The following is a 23,224-nucleotide window of genomic DNA, read 5'->3' as shown; positions in this document are numbered from 1 at the left end:
AGAAAAGCTCTTGAAATAACAATTATTTGCTTTCTGCTGTGAAAGTAGTAATTAAACACTTGGAACTCCATAGAAGACCTGACAGCCTAACTAGCACAGCTTATCTCCTACTCTTCAAATCAAATTTATCAATGACAAAGGGGATGTGAACGTACAAAAGCATGGTGTGCACCGATTGCTGCACAGCTAGGAATTTAGTACATTCTGACACTCTGTCTTGCTATTGTCTCCTTTGAGCTGTATACTATTTTCTGGCCTTTGCTGCTTTTACTTATCCATAGAAACATAGTAATACAATTTCCTATAGAAATGTTCCTTTGTTTTTTTTCACCAAGAAAAATATGTTATGTCCCACCACTATTACCATCATGAAAAATAACATTCTTTGAAGCTATTGTTGAAAGACGTTATCCATTTTTCAAAAGGGTGTTAATTAGTGTTATATGAGACTATATATCTGCTTTGTCTAGGGTTGCCAGCAGCACGTCAAGAAGAAATGATAGACCATAGACTAACAGACAGAGAGTGGGCAGAAGAATGGAAGCACCTTGATCACGTAAGAACCTCTACATGTTCATAAAAGCACAAAGGAATGCCAACTTATAATTTAATTTGCAAGAAATCAAGTAAAGTAATTATAAAATACGAAGAGTTTGCTGATTTTAAAAGTTTTTAATACATTACATACAAGGAGACGTTGTAAGGATATATATATATATATATATATATATATATATATACAGTATGTATATATATATATATATAAAATCATGAGCTATAAATGTGTGTTGTATAATGTTTTACATCTGTTGTTTATATGTTTTACATCTTTAAAGTCTTCTGCCGTTGCATTGGGCATAGGTTTCTAGATATGTAGAAAAATGTATTTCCTAAGTAAAAAGCTTTGCAGTGGGTCCCATGAAGAATTTCTTTTTTTTTTTCAGCTAAAACTTTACATATTCTGTAACTTATTTTTGCTGCATTTGTAAAGTAGCATCAGCATTCAAAAATGAATATATGATTGATTATTGAATAGTGCTTTCAAACCCAGATATACATTTTGTGCACCTCTACTGAATCCGAGGGATAGTTTCAACAGCAATAAATACTATATAAACAAATATAAATGTAAGTCAACATGAGAAAACTTTTCTTAGTTTATTCCTGTAATTCTTTGTGTTAATGGGGTTGTAAAGGAAATTTTTTTTTTTCATAATAAGCATCCTTTACCTGCAGACATTCCTCTTTTCACTTCCTCATTGTTCGTTTTTGCTCAGAAGTTGCTCTATTTCTTCTCTGTTCTGTTCACTTCCTGCTTGTCTGATTGTTACTCACCACCGTGACGGGAGGCTTTACTGCGGTGGTCGGTGACATGCTCGCCCCCTCCTGGGAACTACATCTGTGTGTCAGGACGCTCTCTACATGTTAGAGACTTCAAGGAGGTGTGAATTACTGGGTGTGCCGCAATGCATACTGGGAAATGTAGTTCTTACATGAACGAGCGCCGCAAACCAGGAAGTGAATGAGAGAGCAGAAACTAGAATGCCGGAGGTGATATAGATGAAGGAATTTAATAGGTATTTACTAGTTTTTTAACAGAATCATTACACTATTCTGTCTGTCTACCTTGCAGACATTAATTTTAGGCAAACTTTTTTTTCCTTTACAACTCCTTTAAAGCAAACATAAAACAAGGCAACTAATTGGATTGGAAGAAGAGAAAGTGATGCGCCAATCTAAGTGCAGTAAATAGAAGATTTAATAGGAATGTATATCACATAAAGCCAAATGGCTACTCACAAAACATGAGAGGTATAGGGCATATAGGTGGTAATGCAGGCCCGGTGTCACTACGGGTGGTCAGCGATCCCTGGTCCCGATCCACAATCCTCGGCAGACAGGAGAGCTGCATGTGATGGAAGTCCAGTGTTACTGGGAGCCACGGGGAAGCAGGAAACCAGATACGCCGATCGAGACGGCGTGCGTGTCAGCATGGAGCGCAGCGTAACGTCGTCGCACCGGAAGTGATGTGGAACACGGAGCCAGCCAATGGGATGACGCGTTTCACATCCTCCGCTGTTTCTTCAGATTCCTTCAGGGAGGCTGTGAAACGCATCATCCCATTGGCTGGCTTCATGTTCCATGTCACTTCCGGTGTGACGACGGCACGCTGCACTCCACACTGACACGCACACTGTCTCGATTTGTCTTTATGTGATATACATTTCTATTAAATCTTCTATTTACTGCACTTAGATTGGCGCATCTCTTTCTCTTCTTGCAATATATTTCAGAGCTTGCTTCTGCTTCAGGGCTGCTGCCGCTAGTGCATATACATGTATTTGGACTATTCATTGTATTTTCATTGGACATTGGACTTTAATTTTTAGTGCCTTTTATTTATTTTATTTTATTTATTTATGGACCATATAATATTATCCTATCGACCATTATTGTGTATGCTCTAATAATCGTGCGCCATCTTACCACATTTTTTATACTAATTGGATTGAAATTGGAACTGTTTTTAATTCGACTGATTCCTATGTAGAAACATAGAGGGACAACAGTCATGATCCATGAAAGCAGAAGGTCAGGCATTTGTCCAAGCACAGACTTCATTCCAAAAAAATTGTGAGATTTATGCACTAGATCCAAAATGTCCAGGCTTCATCTATGAGGCCTTAGGGTTCCACATCCCACAGCAGAATGATTTTGGAAAGGCAGTTCTTGAACCAAAAGGAAATTACCTGTAAATGGCATTTTATATATGTATATATATATATATATATATATATATATATATATATATATATATATATATATATATATATATATATAAAATCAAAAATAAAAAGAATGTTAACAAATTGAGAAATCTCTCTATATAAATACATATAATACAATGATGTTTGTATTTTAATGATATTTTTCCATTTGTTGATTTGTTATAATTGCAATTTTTTTTATGCATTCCTGTGTTTCATAGCCCTAATGAAGGAAGTCTCCTATAGACCCCTGAAACATGATGGCCTTTTAGAGGACTTTTATATAATTCAATTTTCTTACGTAGACTTTACCAATGGTCTGATTGTTTTTGTTCTATTTTTCATATATTCGAAGTTCCATGTCAGACCAAAACGTTGTTATTTTTCCATGCCATGAGTTTTGTTGAATGTTTTCATTTTCACTGTGCTTCTGGATAACAGCTTCTTTACATCTAAAGAGAATTAGATAAAATATTTCTCAGTTACATTTTACCACTGGCAAGTTAAGTATGTCAGGTACCCAGAGGCTTTTGAGGCTAGGTGTATTGGGCCATTGTGTGTGCTTCTGGACCTGAAGCAGTTGAAGGGACTTCTCTGACTAAAGCTCATCAAATCAAATAACATGGGGAATGTTATTAAGCATTATATCTGCATAGGATTTTTTAATAGGCAAATGTAAGTTTGCACATATACAGTGTGTGTATATATATCTGAATTATTGCAACAGAGATGAGAAAACAGATTTATAGCAAGGCCTTTTTCTAAACAGTATTGCTCAGTTCAGGCAATTTCTCAGCGCTTTCCAAAGTAGCTGCCTGAATTGATTATTCTCCCTTTGCCACGCTTCAGTTGCCTAACTAATTTACAGTATATCATCTTTATACGTTGTACATTGTCTTCACGCACTGTTGTCGAGAGCTAAATAATGACACACATTCCAGTCGCCGTTTGCAGCAGCCCTATGCAAATTTCAAGGAAGCAGAATTACTAAGTCATAATATATTTAAAACGAATAACTCTACCATCATCACAGATGGCAGATGAAAGTACTTTCCGAGTGTTTGAAAGCTCGGCTTAATGAATGTTGCATGTTCACAGACAGATCTTGTGTCTTTTTGAGTCATTATACTTTTATGCTGAGAGGAAAAAAGGGAGGACTGTAAGATACATTGGTCATAGTGGAAGCTTTTAACAATGCATGTTTAGTCGAAGGAACAATTGGGGCATGTGTTCAGGGCAGTTGGGTTTGAAGGTCCTAAAAATACGTTATTGTACATTTGCAGTAGCGCTTATTGTGGATCATTGTTGTAAAGTGATGTCATTTTGTACATGATTTACATATATTTACTTGAATTCTGTAAATATATTTTGCAGCCATCAATACTAAATAACTAATGTAGGAAAAACAATTACAATGCAAAGGAAGAGCATATATATGAATGGGCAGATTATTGAATGGCTAAATCAAACAACATTCCCTAGTGCTCATCAAATGGAATAGGTGCAGTACTATTCACCATATTAATAACATAGCAACTGCTGCACAATCTTACACCATTTATTTTAATGATTCCCTTTGGAAACCTGCCACAATTTTAAGTCTAAAATCTTAATTTGCAAACATTGGATGCACTGCCTGCACATGCCACTATCAAGTTATATTATATCTGCCATAGAGAAGGGTAAAATGCTGATGAATGCCCAGCTAGAAGAAAAGCAAGTATATGTAAAAAGCAAGTATGGCTCATGTACATAAAGCCTAAACAAAAATCAACTTTTTTCCTCGTCGAGTTCCTCGACAGTTTCCACAATGAAAAACGTACACACGACCGGTTTCCTCTGCAAAAAAGCTCTCCCACCAAGTTTCTTGATGGATTCTAATGAGGAAAACGGTTGTGTGTACGAGGCCTAACACTATATATTTAAGTTTTTCTTCTCTTTGCCTATGTAATGGGAAACTGACACTTACATTTTGGGTATTTCTTTACATCCACCAACAAGCTGTATTCCAGTAGTTGCTGGTACTCTTAGGCCTCGTACACACGACCGAACATGTCTGCTGAAACTGGTCCGCGGACCAGTTTCCGTGGACATGTCCGACCGTGTGTAGGGCCTACCGGACCGGATTCCTGGGCTAGCGGACAGGTTTCCAGCGGACAAAAGTTTCTTAGCATGCTAAGAAACTTGTCCGCTGGAACCATGTCCGTCGGACATGTCTGGTGGTCAGTATGACTCATCGGACATGTCCGCTGGTTATGACGTATAACCAGCGGCAGGAAATCCCGCGCATGCGTCAAATTGATTCGACGCATGCGTGGAAGCATTGAACTTCCGCGTCAGAGAACGTCGGTGTCGTATACGTCACCGCGTTCTCTGTCCGCTGGGATTTTGGTCTGATGGTGTGTACACACATCAGACCAAAACCTCCCAGCAGACATGTCCGATAAAAAAGGTCCGCGGACCGTTTTCATCAGACATGTCTGGCCGTGTGTACAAGGCCTAATATTAAAGTTGACTCTTAATTTGAACATATGAAAATGCAGCTCAAGTGTGGCATCATCCTAAGCTCCACCTCTGTTCTCAGAAAGGGAGGTACCTTAAAGAATCACGAGGCTTCATTGTGAATTACTTGGCAACTATAATTGTAGTGAATTAAATCGCATCTACATTAAAGAATGATTAAGTGGTCTTTTTAACCCTAGAACATTTCCTGTTTGATTAGACTTATTAAGATAACAGACCTAAAAAAACACCTATATGCAGAATGCTTTATTGTAGGGTTTTCACCGTGAAATTATATAATTATTCTCTTTTTTTTCCTCTTAGCTACTAAACTGCATAATGGATATGGTAGAAAAAACAAGACGATCCCTCACTGTGCTACGGCGATGTCAAGAAGCAGATCGCGAAGAGCTCAATTACTGGATCAGGCGGTATAGTGATGCAGAGGATTTAAAAAAAGGTAGCAGCAGCACCAGCCATTCCAGACAACAGAGTCCAGTGAATCCAGATGCCGTCCCCTTAGGTACATTAGATTAACTTGTTGGTCTTTGTACCCTTGTGCATGTTTGTATTTTCTCCACAGCCACCCAAAAGCATGGCCTTGTGTGGAGAGGCTGACCCAACTGTAAAAGGCATTTGATGTCTATCTAAATTAAAAACAAATGTAATATATTGCAGCTTAACAGTCCTTAGTTGTAGTGACTGCATTCATTTTTAATTTTTCCGTCTTTTCTTCCCTTCATTTTTTTTTTCATCTAATGACCCTGCGAATAACACATGGGTTGATCTACTAAAACTGGAGAGTGCAAAATCTTCTGCAACTGTGCGTAGTAGCCCATCAGCTTCTAACTTCAGCTTGTTCAGTTGAGCTTTGACAATAAAACCTCAAAGCTCATTGGTTTCTATGCAGAGCTGCACCAGATTTTGCACTCTCCAGTTTTAGTAAATAAAGCCCACATTTTGTACTTTTGTACTCTTACTCTTCATTTTATTTTTAAAGGGAGCAATGATTGTCACACAGGAAGATTTTATACTTGCATGTGTAGTCAGATGAAGGAAAACTTAAAAAAGCTCTGGGAAGGCCGCTTTCACACAGCAAGGCTTTCCTTGATGGACACCCAACAGTAACTCAAACCATAGAAATACAGAAGCACCAAGTCAAAATTGGCAAGAGAAGATAATTGTATTTGTTGATAAAAAAAAGTCATATAAAACCATCCAACATGTTTTAGGGTAACCTGACTCCTGCTTCATCGGGGCTACAAGAATAAGCAAAAAACATGATGAACAATGAGCATCTCATGCATCTTTATGACTGTTTTTACTTATTCTTGTAGCCCTGAGGAAGGGGGAGTGCTGTTGTCCCCGAAATGCATTGACTGTTTTTATGACTTTTTTTTATCAACAATTAAAATTGTTTTGGACTCTTATCCGATTTTGGTCATGTGCTCCTTTCTGTATTTCTGTGGTTATCACAAAGGCTTACATTAGAACAAGTTTGCCCTTGGTCATCTTCATTGTATAGTGAATTAAAGGGACTAATATTTTACGCAAGAAAGATCAGGTTATTTAATTTCAGCTCCCAGGAAGTGACAAGGACACTGCATTTCTTGCAAGATCAATGGGTGTTTTCTGTACTTGCTAAAAAAGTTCTTAGCCTATGTGAAAATGAATGCAGCCACCCCATCTAGGGGCTGGTAATCTGCAATATATAACATTTATGTTTTTAGTATTAGATGGGAATGCCACAAAATCCACATGATCCAGGAGTAGCGCTACAACCCCCATGTGATAATGCCTTTGTTCCTTTTATCGATGTGTATCAGTGTCAGGTACCACCATTAATGGACTTTGCCCAGTAAATGCTACCACTAACTGACTGCAGGAGTGATTTAAAAAGTCAGGCAAAGCTAAATTGAAACCTGTCATGAAAATATCCAAGGGATGCCATTGCTGGCCTTCTGACAAAGCTAGTTTTATGATGTTTTCCATGCCAATGATTTGGAACAAGCATAATTCAAGTGAATTCAGAGGGTAGACACAATACTGATCTACCTATTTGTTCTTGGTTACTGACTCAGAAAGCATTGAAACTATAAGCTTAGCATGTTAACCAGGGAACTAGCTTTTTCTTAATGCGTCAGTCACCATATTTCTCTTCTGATCCATTTTCTATAAGCTGTTCCAAACCCATCTCTGCGCAGGAGATGGGTTCACTAAGCCAAGTCAGAATTCAGCAAAGAATCTGCTGTTTTTATTGATCTTGGCTGTTTATCTACATTTCTACACATACAACACATATGCATTTGGTTGGAATTATTTTAACATGTTTATCTCATCTTCAACGTATATTATTCATCACTTATGTTATACTTTCCACAGAAGTGTCTGCCAAAACACAAACATGAGAATTGCTTTTACACTGAGGGCTTTTCTTTTTATTGCCCTTTTTTGGCAACTGATTCCCCTGTTAGGACGACCCACTAAAATTTATTGACCAAGCCTAGATGTGGAGTTTTGAATGAAAACAAACCATGCAGGCGCTCCTGTTTTTGTTTCATACTATATATTTTGCTTTTAAACCCTATATTTTGAGAACACAGAAATTTATGTTTTTCTTCTCCTTATAAAAGCATGAAATGATACCATTATGAATTATGTCAGTGTTCTTATCCAGGGGAATAGCATCTTCCTCCTTATAGCAGGGGTCATGTTATGTCACTATGCCACAAGCAACTACCCAGTTTCAGTTACATAAAGAAGCCTAATCTTAAAAAAAAAAAAAAATTAAATAGGATGTTTGTCATTACATTGTATTTTACATAATTGATAGATGTTTTGTCTTAGAGAGAGAATGTTTTGTCTTAAAAGAAAAGCCATCAAAGAGGTTACACAGCCCAAGTTAAAGCATGTCTAAAGCCAAAACATTTATTTTGTTTTGGATGAAGTAGTGAAGAGTTAAAAATCCTCATCCATTCTGTTGGTATCCCAATGGGGGGATTTTATTTCACTTCCCGTCTTGAGACACAACAGGAAGTGAAAGAAGATCTCCTCAAGGTATAAGCAATCCTCTGTTTTACAATTGTCAATGCTGCTACAATTGTCTCCAGATATCTGCTTATGGCTGGATTAATCCGGTTTGGGTCTGAATTCAGGCAAATATTCAGGCCTGATTCATCCCTAAAACAGAGAACAGGGACACACAGGACTCCTGCTGTGAGCCGCATCCGAAGACAATGTGAACCCAGTCTAAAGCGGAACTTCACCTTAAAGGGGAAGTTCTGCTTTATGCCTTCCTCCCCTCCTCCTCCTCTTTTTTATTTTTAGGGCTTCTTTTCGGTGAAGAGGGGGGGAGTGGGTACCTGGTTTTGACAGGTACTCGCTCCCACTTGCGGTCAAATCACCACGGTGATCCACCGGAAGTAGTCCCCTGTCTGCATCCTTCTGGGATAGGTGCATGCACAGTTGGCAGCTGGCTATGAGGCCCCAATAAATCACCGCCAGCTGCCCACAGTAAACATGCCGATGCCAGGGACCAACCAACCAGTGAACAAGCAGTTCAAGCGAGCATGGCGCTGGACCACTGGACAGGGGGGTGTCCTTATATTAAAAGTCTGCAGGTACAGTATTTGGAGCTGCTGACTTCTGTATATTTTATTTCAAAAAGGCTACAGAACAGCTTTAATGCCTGTTCTAAAAATGTTAGGCTGGCCATAGATAAATCGTTTTTGGTCAGCCAGTGTACTTAATAAGAAAACAACGAACATAGAGACCACACATGGATTGAAATTTGCCAGGTCCATACTGAACTGGCCGAATTTTGATCTGTCTATGTCCAGTTTTAGTCTTTCACTCATTTTAGTCCCAGGGGCAATGGTCACAAGGGTATTTAGAAAAGGTAAATATCTCAGGGGGGAGGCACAGACAGCAATAAAAACTCAAGAGTTTCTAATCCTTCCCTATTCTATCCAAATCTAAAGAATACATGACTTCCGATAGTCTAATGTAAAATTCACCTGAAAGCCATTGTTTTGTTTTCCTTTAAATTTTTTATGTGCTTGCTGGGACTTATTTTCATGATGGCCTTCCAAAAAAGAATTGCAAGTTCTCCCTCTACAAAAAAGGTTTTGCAAGTTCTCCCTCTAATTGCATGTCATACAGTACAGAGAGCATCTTTGCTGAATGACCGCGTCATTAAAGTGAATACAGCATAAGCCAATCGATGTCTGATGTCTTTGTGAAAAGCAAAATCCAAAAACACAGCATGTATGCATATATATAAAATGAGCACATATGGCCGCCACCTGTTTATATACAACTAAACTATAAATAGACGTATTTTCTTTAGCATTAAATACCTCAGTAAGGTTGTTTGCATTGAGCTGAACATGCATATTAAAATAAAATAATTTGTTTTATTAATTGTTTGAGTCCAATAATATTGGAGACAATCTGACCACAACAGGCAGCGTTGGATAGACTTCTATAGCCATTATCCTTATTTATGTGGGTCTAGTCAGTAGACTGATAGCTTGCACTTATGGTAATAAACGCTTGTTTGTGGAGAACTTTGGGTTAGGCCGTCACGCCGTCTCTTTAGATGATTATATGTCTTTTTCCCTGTAGCCTAATTTTTAATTTCAGTATTTTGGCTAGCAGCCTCAAAGATAGAATAACACTGCAAATAATCAGATATAATTTGAATCTGATGAAAATCATAACAATGTATTTTTAGTGCCTAATTTGTAATACCACATAGTTTTGTCATATATTTTTCACAGCTGTTCAACAGCTTGCCTAATCTGTTCTTGGACGCGTTTTCTCCCTCTGCTCTGAAATATTTCTATGGTTACAGCATGTCATTTCATTCTCACGGAAGAGCGGTTTATGAGGTAAACCCTTTATTGATAAAGACATCGTCAGTTCAAAGTACAGTGAGGAACAAACACAGTTACAGAGTGCTTTATTACATCACAGGATTGTACCCTTGCCAATATGACTACTGAAAAGCAATCAGATAATGGGACTGCAGGAGCTACTGGAACAATAGTTTTCGGTTTATGCTGGCAGACTGCACTTCAGTCCACAGTTCAGGAAGTGGAATACATTGTCACCATCATCTGATATAGATGACAAAATAGTCCTAAAAATGCTGTTTTTTTTCTTTCTTAGAGAGATGGCCAACTTTCTTTTGATTGCTATATATTGTGGCTAAAGGGTTAATATTAGAATATGTTGATCATAGGGTGCCAATTAATTAAAGAGGAAGTAAACCCATCCATAAAACAGTTTGATTTTCGTCACATGCCTGAAATGTAACACTCCCATTGGTTGTGCTCTCAAACAAACTGTCAAACCATCCAATGGCTGGTTTCATAACTGATCACAGCAACATTATGGCAGTTGTAGATTAAACAGAGGCAAAGATGGCAGCTTCCTTGGCTGAACATGACAGGGGGATTTACTTACACTTTAAAGCATATTTTTATAACAGGTATTTTATGTATTATCTGTATGTTTGTATATGGTGTAGGGAATCACTGGCTGCAGGCATCATTCAGATATAGCCCCACAAGGCCCAGGACTTCATATGACGTCCTCTGGGCCTCAAGTGGTTCAAGGGGTTTAAAGTCTCAAGGTTTTTCAACTCAAAGTTTAAAAAAACTCCTGTGCTGCCCCCCAGACCCACCATTTTTCTTACCTAAAACCGTCCGTTCCAGCGACGAGCACAAGCCCATCAGCTCCAGCCACTGTCTCTGTCCTCACTGGATAGCCATTGGCTCCCTCTGCTGTCAATCAGATCCAGTGACATGAGAGCGGGGGTGGGGGGGGGGCGGGGCTGAGCCCTGCTGCCTGTGTCAATGGATGTAGCAGTGGGACTCATGAGCGGCGCCCCCCCATGAAAAGCGGCTCTCTGTGGGGGCGGCCGATGAAGAGGAGGGGGTATAACATGTTTGTTATTTAAAAAAAAAAAGAACAAACCTTTACAATCACTTTAAAGTGATTGTACATGATCACCTTGTAAAAACAACCCATTCAGTTTAAAATGGAAATGAAAGGCAACATTTTTGTATAGATATAAAAATACATTATAAATACCCTTTTTCACTTGATCACATTTCCTCTGTTCTCAGCTGCATAAGAGCTGGGGGGGGGGAAGCAGCAGCACACTGAGCTTCCCAGTGAAAGGATGTGCGGGGGGGGGGGGGCATGTCAGGACAAGTCTGATTATTGGAGGAGAGCATACAGAATTCCCAGCACAGCTAGAGAACTGATCACAGTGTGTTCTCCTGCTTAGTGTGGTCAGTTTTTAATAGGAAAGCAGAGGGAAAGTAGGAACACCAGTGATTTCACATACAGGGAACCATACAAAGAGAACCGGATACTTTCTCATACATGTGCCTGGTACAGCAGGCACATATCAGGAATTTGAAGTTATGGGGGAACAAACACTTTATTTTTAAACTTGATTTTTCTTTTTCCCCTATACTTTGAAAAAGGTGGATGGATTTCTACCACTAAATAGGGGATATTACTGAAGCATTTATAAGCAAGGAGACCTTTTGTTGTTTGTATTTTTTAGCCATACATGGATTTGTTTTTTCAATCAGCCAGTGGGCTGATCGAAAAGAAATGAACGGTTCCCCCATCCACGCAAGCGATGCGGATAGAGAAATTCTCCCCACTGTATTGTATTCCTCCACTGTAAGAATACACTAATCAGCGATGCAGCCAAGTTGTTGCAGAACTGAACGAAGGAACTTTTTCTAACAAGCAGTTCATTAGGTCAACTTCTCTGAAACAGGAACAGTCATAGATGGATCGAAATTTGGTTCCTGCTGAACCAAATGCATTTTTTTTACATCTATAGCCAGGTTTAGTCTTCTGCTTGTTCTTTGGCCAAAGGGTTATTTGGCTTTTGTAAGTTAGTACTCAATTGCCACAAATGAGAAGTCTAAAAAACGCTCATATCTATTACCCTTTTAAATTTATTGCTGAATGAATAACTTTTTTTATTTCATGTCTGTCATTGAAGATGAACCCCAGACAGATCTAAAAAAAAACTCAAACGATGTATTTTGCAATGCAAAAGTGGTTTACATACCTAGATTTTTGTTGAGCCTTTCCAAAAATTATTAAAGGGAATATATAGTCAATTTTTATTATTTTAAGACCTATATTCCATGTTCTAAAGGTGTTGTAAATATTATCGTTGTCCTCTTCTATGTGTTTTTAATTATATATTGTATAAACATGGCAGCCATGCCCGTTGTTTATGCAAACTGTCCTTGCTTAGTGATGTTGCTATGTCTTTCTTTCAATTTTAAGTCTAAAGCCTTGGACACACGACCGGTTTTCTCGGCAAAAACCAGCAAGAAAACTTCTTCTTGCGAGAAAACCGTTGGTGTGTACAAAGCTTTCAGGTTTCTCGTCTGGAAATCTGGCCAGAATCTCGACGAGAGAAAAAGAGAACCTGCTCTCTTTTTTCTCGTCAAGATTGTTGTCGGCCTGTTTCCCGGGAGAAACCCTAAAGTGTGTATACTTACCTGTCGCCGTGGAAACCCGGGCATGCTCGAAATGACTTTGAAGCATGCGCGGTAGCTTCCACGGCATAGGTAGGGTAAAGCAAGATGGCGGCGACGGCATCGAATGTCGTTATCGCGTTCTTGCCTTTCAAGAGAACTTTTGAAAGGTCAGTGTGTACACTCTGGCGGCAAGAGATTCTTGCCAAGAATCTCGTCAGGGAAAACAACATTTTTTTCCTGACGAGATTCTTGCCCATTTGTACAGGGCCTGATATTGAATTACTTTAATAGGTATAGACTGTTTACTTTGATGCACAAAATAAATGGACAGTTGGCCACATAGCTTAGCAAATAGGATAAACTGTGTTCACTTCAGTCATCCAATCCTGTGCAAGCATAATCCTGTTTTATTTGCCCAACACATGTTTAGATATTCAGAGTTACGTAGCTTCACTCCATTTTCCAAGCTAAGTGAACAGTCAGCTCTAATCCGTTTGTTCAGACTGACTGCAAACCATACCGTACCTAGGTGGAACTTATTTTTATCTCAACATTCATTCAGCAACGAGTGTTAGACAAACTTGTTTGACATACAAATTACCACTAGAGGGAGAATCTTCAATACTGTGAACTATGAAATGCAATCATGAAAATATTGAATAGCAAGCTGGTAAAAAAATTGAAAATTACATAAAAATCTATTTCAGGTGAACATTACAATAATAACTTACAATAAGAATGTGTGCTTACTGAAAACACTCTGTTTTCCTGTAATATTGAATCCATCGAAGAAAAAACAATTGCCTTGATATGTTTTTAAAACCCTTTATTTGTGTTTTGTAAGATTTAAAACAAAAAAAAAATCACTGTATCAAATTTAAAGAAAATCAAACAAAAGAATATTTCCTTTGTATAATATCACATTTGAATGTGTTTAACAAAATGAGTATTTATATTGTATTTATTATGCTGGTATTAAAGAAAGCCTTTCTGTTCCAAAAATAACAGATCTCAAGTTCTACTGAGAAAACTGAGGACTGACCTATCCCTCCTATTTCTTGCAACTCGTTACTGGTAGAAGAAATAAAAGAATGTCTTAAGTTTCCCTGAAAAGATAAAAGGAGTGGGCTGTCCTTCAGCTTTTTCTGCTGAAATCGAGATTTGCCTAGCTCTCAAGGTTTAAAGTAGCGTTATAATATCTGTCAGGTTTTTTTTACCATCTTTGTCCTATTGGGGGAATTTCTCTTCACTTCCTGTCCCATAACCAAAACAGGAAGTGAAAGGAAATCCCTCCAAAGTTAGAGAATCCCTGGTTGTCACCAGAACCATTGGAAGCTGTCCCCTCTATTACTGTTCTGGGGTCAGCCCAAAATGTGGTATTTTCTTTTACTTTCACTTTAGATAACGGTAAACATGACAAATAGAGGGGGTGAATCTCCTTAGTGGGGACAAAGACGGCAAGAAAAAAAACCTGGCAGGTGTTCTAATCCCTCTCCAAAACTAAAAAAGTTTTACCTTTAGTTATACTTTAAATCCTAAACCTATTTTTCAGTATGGGGTAGATATACTAAGGCTGGAACACTCAGAATCTGAAGTAGCTGTGCATGGTAGCCAATCAGCCAATCAGCTTCCAACTTGTTCAATTAAGCTTTGACAGAGAAAAACTGGAAGCTGATTGGTTTATATGCACAGCTGCACCAGGTTTTGCACTCTCCAGTTTTAGTAAATAACCCCTATATGTCTGGCATTATGCATAAGTTTTTTAAGCAAATTTTCTTGCACAGAGGTTTTATCAGTAACAATACTTGCTGTTGCAGGTTGATAATGCTAAGTTATGGTCTTGACGTAAAGCCTCACTTTGCAAAGAATATCCAATCATGTGCAAGGAAAAAAAGAAATGCTTTTTTGCTTGCACATGATTGGATGATGGAAGTTGGCAAAGCTTTTGCTCAATTACTAAGCTCTGGGGCAACTGCTCTTGCAGAGTGCAACGTGCCAGTCTATTTGCCTTCAGTAAATTAACCCTATTGAGTTGACTGTTGGATAGTCTATCTGATCGACCTGACAGACAGTCCAACAGCCAAGTGGAGGAGCACACACAGACTGACAGTGCTGCTGCTAATTGCGGGGTAGTAGCTTAGTGTTGTTAGACTGCCACAGAAAGTCCTGTTATTGATTAGATCTACATTGAAGAAACTTTGCCACAGATTCATAAACTGTATTAATGATGCCAAAAATACTAAATTCAGATTTGGGGTTTACATACACTTTAATGGCTTTATGGAGTGCTGAAGAAGCTGGGTAGCCAATGTGCAGACATGTGAAGAACTATGTGTTACAATCAGGGTGCTACATATATTTTTTCAGCATGTGATAGTATAGAACAGCAATGGCGAACTTTGGCACCCCAGATGTTTTGGAACTATATGTCCCATGATGCTCAACTACACTGCAGAGTGCATGAGCATCATGGGAAATGTAGTCTCAAAACCTCTGGTGTGCCAAGGTTCGCCATCACTGGTATAGAATGTCTTCTAAAACCTTGATTACCAATTTTTTTTAATCCCTGTAACACAATCTCACTTAATGAGTGCAGCGGTCCAATAATAAAAAATAAAAAAACGACCACCTTGCTGTTTACTTCATTGGATTAAAGTACACCTTTCACTCATGTACAAAGGAAGACAGCATGGCATAATATGATTTATTGATGAGTATATTTCTTTATTTGGCCCAGAGAAATTTGTTGCAAAATAAACTCCAGAAGCTGAGACCCTCACTGAGCCAATTTTAGTTGGATGCTGCTTGTACCTATGAATGGGATTTACATGGTTGTCTTACATAATAACCGTAAAAATGTAAATATAAACTCTTTAAAAAAATGCATAGGCTTCAATTATTATTGGAACCATTTAGTAATATATTTTTTTAAAGATAAAGGTGATTAAACGAACATAGTGTCAATGTCTCTTTAAGCTCAGATTGCCAAGTGTGACGTTGGCTTTGATTAATTTAAATGCAGACACAGCTATTTTCAGTGTTGCCTAGTGTATAAACATCAATTTACATTCTTTCCTTCAGAATATTTGTGATCTGTCAAAGAATGTCATGGTGTACACTGCAGACATTCCTACAGAAGGCATGAAACAGCTGTGACAATGAGATTTCTGTGTGCTGGAGACAATACTTGCAGCATGATAACAGAGTGGGTTTTACTGTCAGTCTGAAGTACTTAAAAATGAGCAATACTCACAAATGTTCCTTTTTTCCCTTCCTTCTCTACAGAGCCACATCGGGAATTCCTTCATAGGCCTGCTTCTGGATATGTGCCAGAGGAGATTTGGAAGAAAGCGGGTAAGGATTGTTTAAAAACACAGACCTAGTGTCTGGCAGATGTGTGCATTTGCTAACGCACTGATGTGAGGAATCAGAAAAAAAAAGACCGATTAGTAACAGCGAAATTGCAATAATCTCCAATAACTGCTTGAAATGATAATACTGTTTTGTTTGGAATGCCTTTGTAGAAAAGCTCCATCCCCAAGAGGTGGTATTGATCTTTCCTGTTTCCTGTGTCATTATTCTGTATTAACCAAAGCAGTCTTTAATACATGGGACCCCATTGTTGAGATGAGCTCTTAATGGGTCACAAAACATATGTTAATTGGAGAATAAAGTTTAAGTTGAACCATATAGCCTGATCACATTTCTTTTGATCACTTGTTCATTATTTCCCAATATTAATCCTATTTTATATTTTTGTGATTCCGTGTCAGCTGTTGTAGCCTTATAAATTACAAGACGTAAAAATATTTTCATAAAGTTTAGTCTTTGTTTTAGTCCCTTTTATATACAAAGCTTTTGTATATTAAGCCACTAAAACAGATTTTTTAGACTTTGTTTCGTTCTACTTTTGAAGCATTTGTGTCAAATACATGGATTTTTTTTTTACACTGGATATGATTTCATACTATGTTCTTGTACAGTATGCGCCCCAGCTCAGGGCTCATCATTCCGCTGTTCCCCAAAGTCGCTAAACCCTAGACATTGCATGGTACAGTGGTTTAATCCACCAAATAGTGTGCTGCAGATACTTTGCAGGTGGTTTCCAGTTTAACTTTTTTCAGTACAGGCATACCCCACTTTTAAGTACACAATGGGGTTTATTTACTAAAGCTGGAAAGTGCAAAAACAGGCTCACTTCTGAATTGAAACCAATAAACTTCTAACCCCAGCTTGTTCAATTAAGCTTTGGTAATAAAACCTGGAAGCTCAATGGTTTCTATGCAGAAGTGATTGTGCATTTTCCAGCTTTAGTAAATAAACCCCATTGTGTTAAAAGTGGGGTATGCCAGTATAACTTTTCATCCCGCCATGTAGCAACACAAAGCCCTCTATGCCCCCCATAATTAATAGGTTTTATTAGAATAATACACTATAGTTCTTGATTTTAACTACTGCACTACCTTAAATGCACTAATAAGTCTCAAAGCAATACTGTGTCTGAATGATAACATTTGCATAAATAGGTAGTGAGATAGATATAGCGATAGTTACAGAGATATATAAATATACTCATAATAATACAATAATAAATTGAACTTTAATAGCTGATATAGAAGCAGCTTTGTTTCTGATGTGATAATCATAATTTAGTGCGTGCTGCAATTTCTTTGTGTCCTATGCATGTTATACAAACATGTTTAAATAAATGCAAGGCTTACAATTAATGTTCAGATATTGCAATCATTCTGTAATAAAGATAATTTATTGCACTACAAAACATTTTTAAAACGCATGCCTGCTTCTATATGACGTAATTAGTAAGACCATACAAATAATAATAAAGTTTGGATGTTGTATCAGGAAGATTCTTCCTCAATTACCAACAAAATGTGTTCCTCCGTAAAACACCTTTGATTTAATTTATTTTTTGCTATAAACAGTTAATTTATGATAATATTGTCTGTACTTTTTAATGTTATAAGTACAAATAAATATCCATTAGTGTTCAGCTTTGTTAGTTTTTTTTCCACTTGGTAGCACTTAACAGTGTTTATTACCTAAATAAATGTAAAATGATAATTTATACATGATGGTTGTTGACTGATGTAAAGGTTATTTAATAATGAAAAGGTGCATTAGCAATACTTACATTTATATTCTCACATACATTTTTATTGTACATTTAACGCCCTCTTCTAACTGTAAAATAAAAAAAAAAACATGATAAAAAAAGTTTATATAACATATTCTGTATCTTCTAGTAAATTAGACAAAATATGATTTTTTTTTTCATTTAAGAAATTACAGAAATGTTCTTAAATATAACAAGCTATTATTTTCTTTCTAAAACTGTATTTATTACAGATTCTGGCAGAAAGTCTCAATAATAACCCATCACCCATGCAATATTCTATGTATATTTCTTTTTTGAGTAAACATGGTTTGTTTGCATTTAATAATAAATATGCAAGCACCTTATGAACATCCTATCAATTCTCCTAGCAGATCTGTACGTGCCTGTGGGACCAGAATAGGAATGCATAATTTAAATATAAATTGCCTGATTAGCATATACAATTAGTCAAGCTGTAGCTTTGATCGTAAGCAAAAATTATTGTCCTGTATTGCCACTTAGATAGAATTTTAATTCACCTTGAATATTCAAAGTAAATTAGGCCCAGGCTGTATTGTTCACATCTGTGATATTAAGTACCATCACCTCCTCCACAATACCCCCTCCCTGCGACAAAAGAAAAAAAAACTGAGATTTCAACACTGACATGATGTATCAAAAGGACAAAAAGCATAACTGCAATTTGTTGAGTCTCGTTTTTTGAGACTATATATATTTAAGAATTGTTTCCCCTTATAAGTGCTTTGTGCCTAATATTTTAAAAAATGTGGAAAAATAAGAAATGTTCTGAAGTTTCACTAATGGTTTGTGGGAAAAATTAATTTCTTGAGTGGTTAGCAAAGAGTCTCCTTACAGAATGCTTCCTGAAGCGTATTCATTTGCTCTTAATTTTTAATATCTGGTAATACGATTCTATTAGAAATCTATGTTCTTAATTAAACAGAACATTTAATTAAGGTGCTTTTTAAGTGAGTGAAACAATTAGGTGAAAACACTTGAATGAAACATGTCATAATTAGTTTTAATAGAGTGTTAATTGGCACAACGTTTGCCAAGTTAATAATTACTTCTTATTAAATTTTCAATTATTCATTGTCATTTTGGTTTGAATAGAGATGAAAGTTAGATAGAATAAAACACGTGGGGGATTTTTTCACTGATAATGAAAATTTCTTTAAATTAAGACAATATATAGTAATCCTTTTTGCAAAAACAAAAAAAAACAATAGGCATAGTAAAATATTTTTCTAATTTTATTCTTAATTATATTGGTGTTAGCTCAATAAGAATTTTGCATAATTATCCCTGAAAAAAATAGAAATCAACCATAAAAGATTACATTTGGCGGCAGCCGAGAAAGGATGTTGCTCTCTGTGTGTAATATGTAGCATAAAACAGACAGGGAATACCCTGGGCTTGTTTTAATTAGTATCAGTAATTGCAAAATGTTGTCATATTCAGCAAATATATTACAATTAAGAGTGCCTGCCTGTTATATTGAATTTGTTAGTGATAAAAAGAAGATAAGAACAATAGATTATTTGTAAATTGTTATATTTTCCAATATGTGGTGAATGTACTTTGATGGAAAAATGGTTTTCTATTTACAAATTTCTATATACAATTATGCAGAAACAAAGGAAAAAGTTAGTGGCATAAGCAGTAGAGGAATTTTCTAATTAGTCCAAATATCAGGATTATTTTTATATTGATAATTGCATTGATGAATTGAATTTTATTAAATGTATGTATTAATATAGGAAACATATACGGTGAATTGTAAATCCTTCCACCTCAATAAATCCACAACGTTCACACTTTAAAAACAAAAAAACAACATAAAATAGGAAAAACCTAAACCCAGCAGGCCATCACAATCAAAGTAAATACATTTATGTCATAGTCATATGCAGTTTTGTCATAACTTCAAGAATAGGGAAAGCATCAACTAAAAATGGTGTTTTGAAATTAAAACTATAAACTCTCTTGTAATTCATTATTTAGTATGCTTACTTTTGACTCGTAAGCTTAGTTTTTACCATCAAATCCTAATAGTTCATGAGGACATGGTTAAAAAAAAGAGGTTCGAAGGATGTAAATATTTTCCAAGAGTATAGATGTTAGGTGGACACGTGGGGCTACCATAGTGAAAGATGAGTGTTTGTAAGAAATTAAGTCAAGCAATATCAACAACATTACACTTGTAAACCTGTATTTTATTAAAATATTTCTTGAGCACAGTGAATATATAATGTTTTGGGTGATTTTTAATGAACTGCTCATTTAAACCTTTTTTCATATTTGTTATTAAAAAAAAACATATAAGATAGAATGTTTCCATTACATTTTTTAAATTCTAGACTTTCTAATAAAAAAGGCCAGCAATTTTTTTAACTAATCGTTATGAGCAGACCTCAATAGTCAGTATCAAATTGCATAGACTGTTCACAGCATAGTAGTAAGTAAAATGAGAGTAAACTTGTGGACCTGCTTGCTGCAAGTGGAAATATGCTATTAATATGCAATTTTTCATATCTACTGTATAAAAAATATATGTTTGCTCACCTTTTAGGCCTTAACATAAAAAAAATATATATATATAAATAAAAGCTATAGATTTATGTAATAGATGTGTATAAGCTATAGTTGCAATAAAAATAACAAATGTATTTTATTGTTTGAATGTGTATTGGGCCTCTATTATAATTTGGACCTAGTCGTTTTTGTAAAGAGGAATATAAAGTAATTCACATTTTTTCAGTTGTTAGCTTTCTTTTTTTTTAGCTTTCTTTTTTTTAGTTTATTCTTGTAAACTGTCCTCAAGGGTGAGATTACCTTTTATAAAGCAGGCAAGCTTTTACCATTACCTTTAAATACACATGAATAGCCAAGATAAGGTTCTTTCTTTCTTTCCACTCTTCCTTCTGGATTTTAGTCACTATGTGCATATTTTTAGAAATCTTGTATTTATTTTACAGAAGAAGCCGTAAATGAGGTGAAAAGACAGGCTATGACAGAATTACAGAAAGCAGTGTCTGAAGCTGAAAGAAAAGCCCATGAAATGATTACTACAGAACGAGCAAAAATGGAAAGAACGGTGGCAGAAGCAAAGAGGCAAGCGGCAGAGGATGCGTTGTCTGTTATTAATCAGCAGGAAGACTCAAGTGAGGTAAGATCCCCTGAAATGTATGCGCGTGCGTTTTATTAAGTTGCCGTGAATATTAAATAACAGGATTAGAATTGTGAATTGCATCTTTGAATTATAATAAAACTCAGCATTTTAAAACAAAACGTTTATGAGCCAAATTGTCTAACGCAATAAGGGAGGGTAAGGGGTGATTTACTCAAGAAATGGGGCATGTTAACTTGAATTTTTACTTATCTTAGTGAATTAAGGTGAAGTTGCGCTGACTTCAATCATCCAAGCATGTCCATCCAGAACACAATGAACAAAAGCATTGCATATTTTTTCTTGCACATGATTGATAATTCTTTGCAACGTGAATTTTCGCTTGCATTGAAGTAGGAACCCATAATTGGTTTAGTGAATCAACCCCATAATTTTTTTACTTTTTTTTTATTTCACTTAAATATAAGGGCAATATATGTTTATACACTGAGTATATGACTACTCATAATTTTCCATGTTTTCAGTTTTTTCCCCACAACCTATTATCTTGGCCTAATAGGTCACAGGCATTCAAGAACTGCCATCTGTATAGGAGAAGGAAGGACACCCACAAATGACTATTGTCTACTTATAGTCAAAGGACAGAATAGTAGATGGGGTGATGATATGATTGCACCTGATTTTTGTCTGCTCTATCAGTTCTATAGACAACATTAAAATATAATTCCAGGCAACAACTGAACACTCAGTGCCAAGCCAAATTTCTGTACCTATAAACATGCTTAAAGTGATTGTAAAGCATTGATTTTTTTTTAAATAACAAACATTTCATACCTACCTCCACTGTGCAGTTCATTTTGCACAGAGTGGCCCCAAACAACAGTTTCTGGGGTCCCTCTGTGGCTCTCGTGGCTCCTAAACGCATCGTATAACCCCCTAGGAGAAGCGCTCTCCCGGGGTTTACCTTGCGGTCACGCTCCCGAGTCCATCAATCAGCGTCCATAGACACAGAGTGTAGGACTTGGCCCCGCCCCCGGTGCCCACGTTCCTTGAATTTGATTGAGAGCAGTGGGAGCCAATGGATATCAATCTAACCAATCAAGAGCCGAGAACCCCGGGCAGAGGGACATCGCATCCTTGTAGTGGGAAATTCCAGGGCTCAGGTAAGTAAAATGGTGGGGGGGGGGCTGAGGGGCCGGTCACTGCCAGGTGTTTTTTCATCTTAATGCATTAAGGTGAAAAATTACAAGGTTTACAACCCCTTTAAAGTAAAATTCCGGGTTTGTGACTTTTCATTTCAGCCTGGCCCAAAGTCAAATTAAACCTAGAATTCTGCCTTAAAGTGGTTGTAAAGTCAGAAGGTTTTTTATCCTAATGCATTTTATGCATTAAGATAAAAAAACCTTCTGTGTGTAGCAGCCCTCCTAATACCTGAGTCTGATCTTCCTCCAGTGATGTTGCACAAGTGCCTCGGCCGTCTGGGACTCTCCTTCCTGATTGGCTAAGACACAGTAGCAGCGCCAATGGCTCCCGTTGCTATCAATAAAAGTCAGTTAGCCAATCAGGAGACAGTCAAAACCTGAAAGCAGAGAGTGGGGTTGGGGCCAAGCTGGTTTGTGTGTTTGAATATACGCAAACAGTCTGGCTCAGGTCAAGCATGCATGAGTGCCCCATGAGCAGCTTCATATGGGGACACTCAGTAGATGGGTAAAGCCCAGAAGAGGAGGACCAGGGCCCCTGTGTATAAAACTGTTGCACAAAGCAGGTAAGTATGATATGGTAAAGTGTGATGCTTTATGGCTGTTGTCGCTGGAGGCATAGAGATGAGACGTAAAGTGGAGGCCGTGAACTACTCTAAGCTGTGCTACCATTGGGTGCAGCAAGTGTATTTGTGACGCATAAGGTAACCTAGTTCCATTTATTAATTCACCTAATTTCACCAGTAGGGAATTTAAATTGTGTTGTAAACAGTTAAGGTGCTTTCACATAGGTTTATTATCATGGGAGGAAGGTAATGTAAGGTCTTTCCTATATTCATTGTATAGGCAGCCACAAATGTTTAAAGTTAACAAGTAATCAAATGGATGGAAGAGATGCAGTTTCTATTTGTCCATAGCACAATATGGTGGTTGGGCAGAGGTGCCATTTGCCCATATCCCAT

General features: G+C 37.0%; 1 protein-coding gene across 4 annotated transcripts in view; it reads left to right on the top strand.

Moving 5' to 3' along the window:
• Nucleotides 1–23,224, top strand: part of RUNX1T1 (RUNX1 partner transcriptional co-repressor 1) — a 195,636-nt gene that overhangs the window by 161,787 nt on the left and 10,625 nt on the right. For all 4 annotated transcript variants that reach the window (XM_040354624.1, XM_040354625.1, XM_040354623.1 and 1 more), the window contains exons 7-10: nucleotides 471–556; nucleotides 5,595–5,793; nucleotides 16,082–16,150; nucleotides 20,912–21,102. In XM_040354624.1, the coding sequence (XP_040210558.1) occupies nucleotides 471–556; nucleotides 5,595–5,793; nucleotides 16,082–16,150; nucleotides 20,912–21,102 (545 nt within the window). The remainder of the gene's footprint in view (nucleotides 1–470; nucleotides 557–5,594; nucleotides 5,794–16,081; nucleotides 16,151–20,911; nucleotides 21,103–23,224) is intronic.

This window comes from Rana temporaria, chromosome 5 (genome assembly GCF_905171775.1).
Source record: "Rana temporaria chromosome 5, aRanTem1.1, whole genome shotgun sequence".
In the NCBI taxonomy this organism is placed as follows: domain Eukaryota; kingdom Metazoa; phylum Chordata; class Amphibia; order Anura; family Ranidae; genus Rana; species Rana temporaria.
Note: the sequence above shows the minus strand (reverse complement) of the source record. Positions and strands in the feature narration are given on the sequence as shown.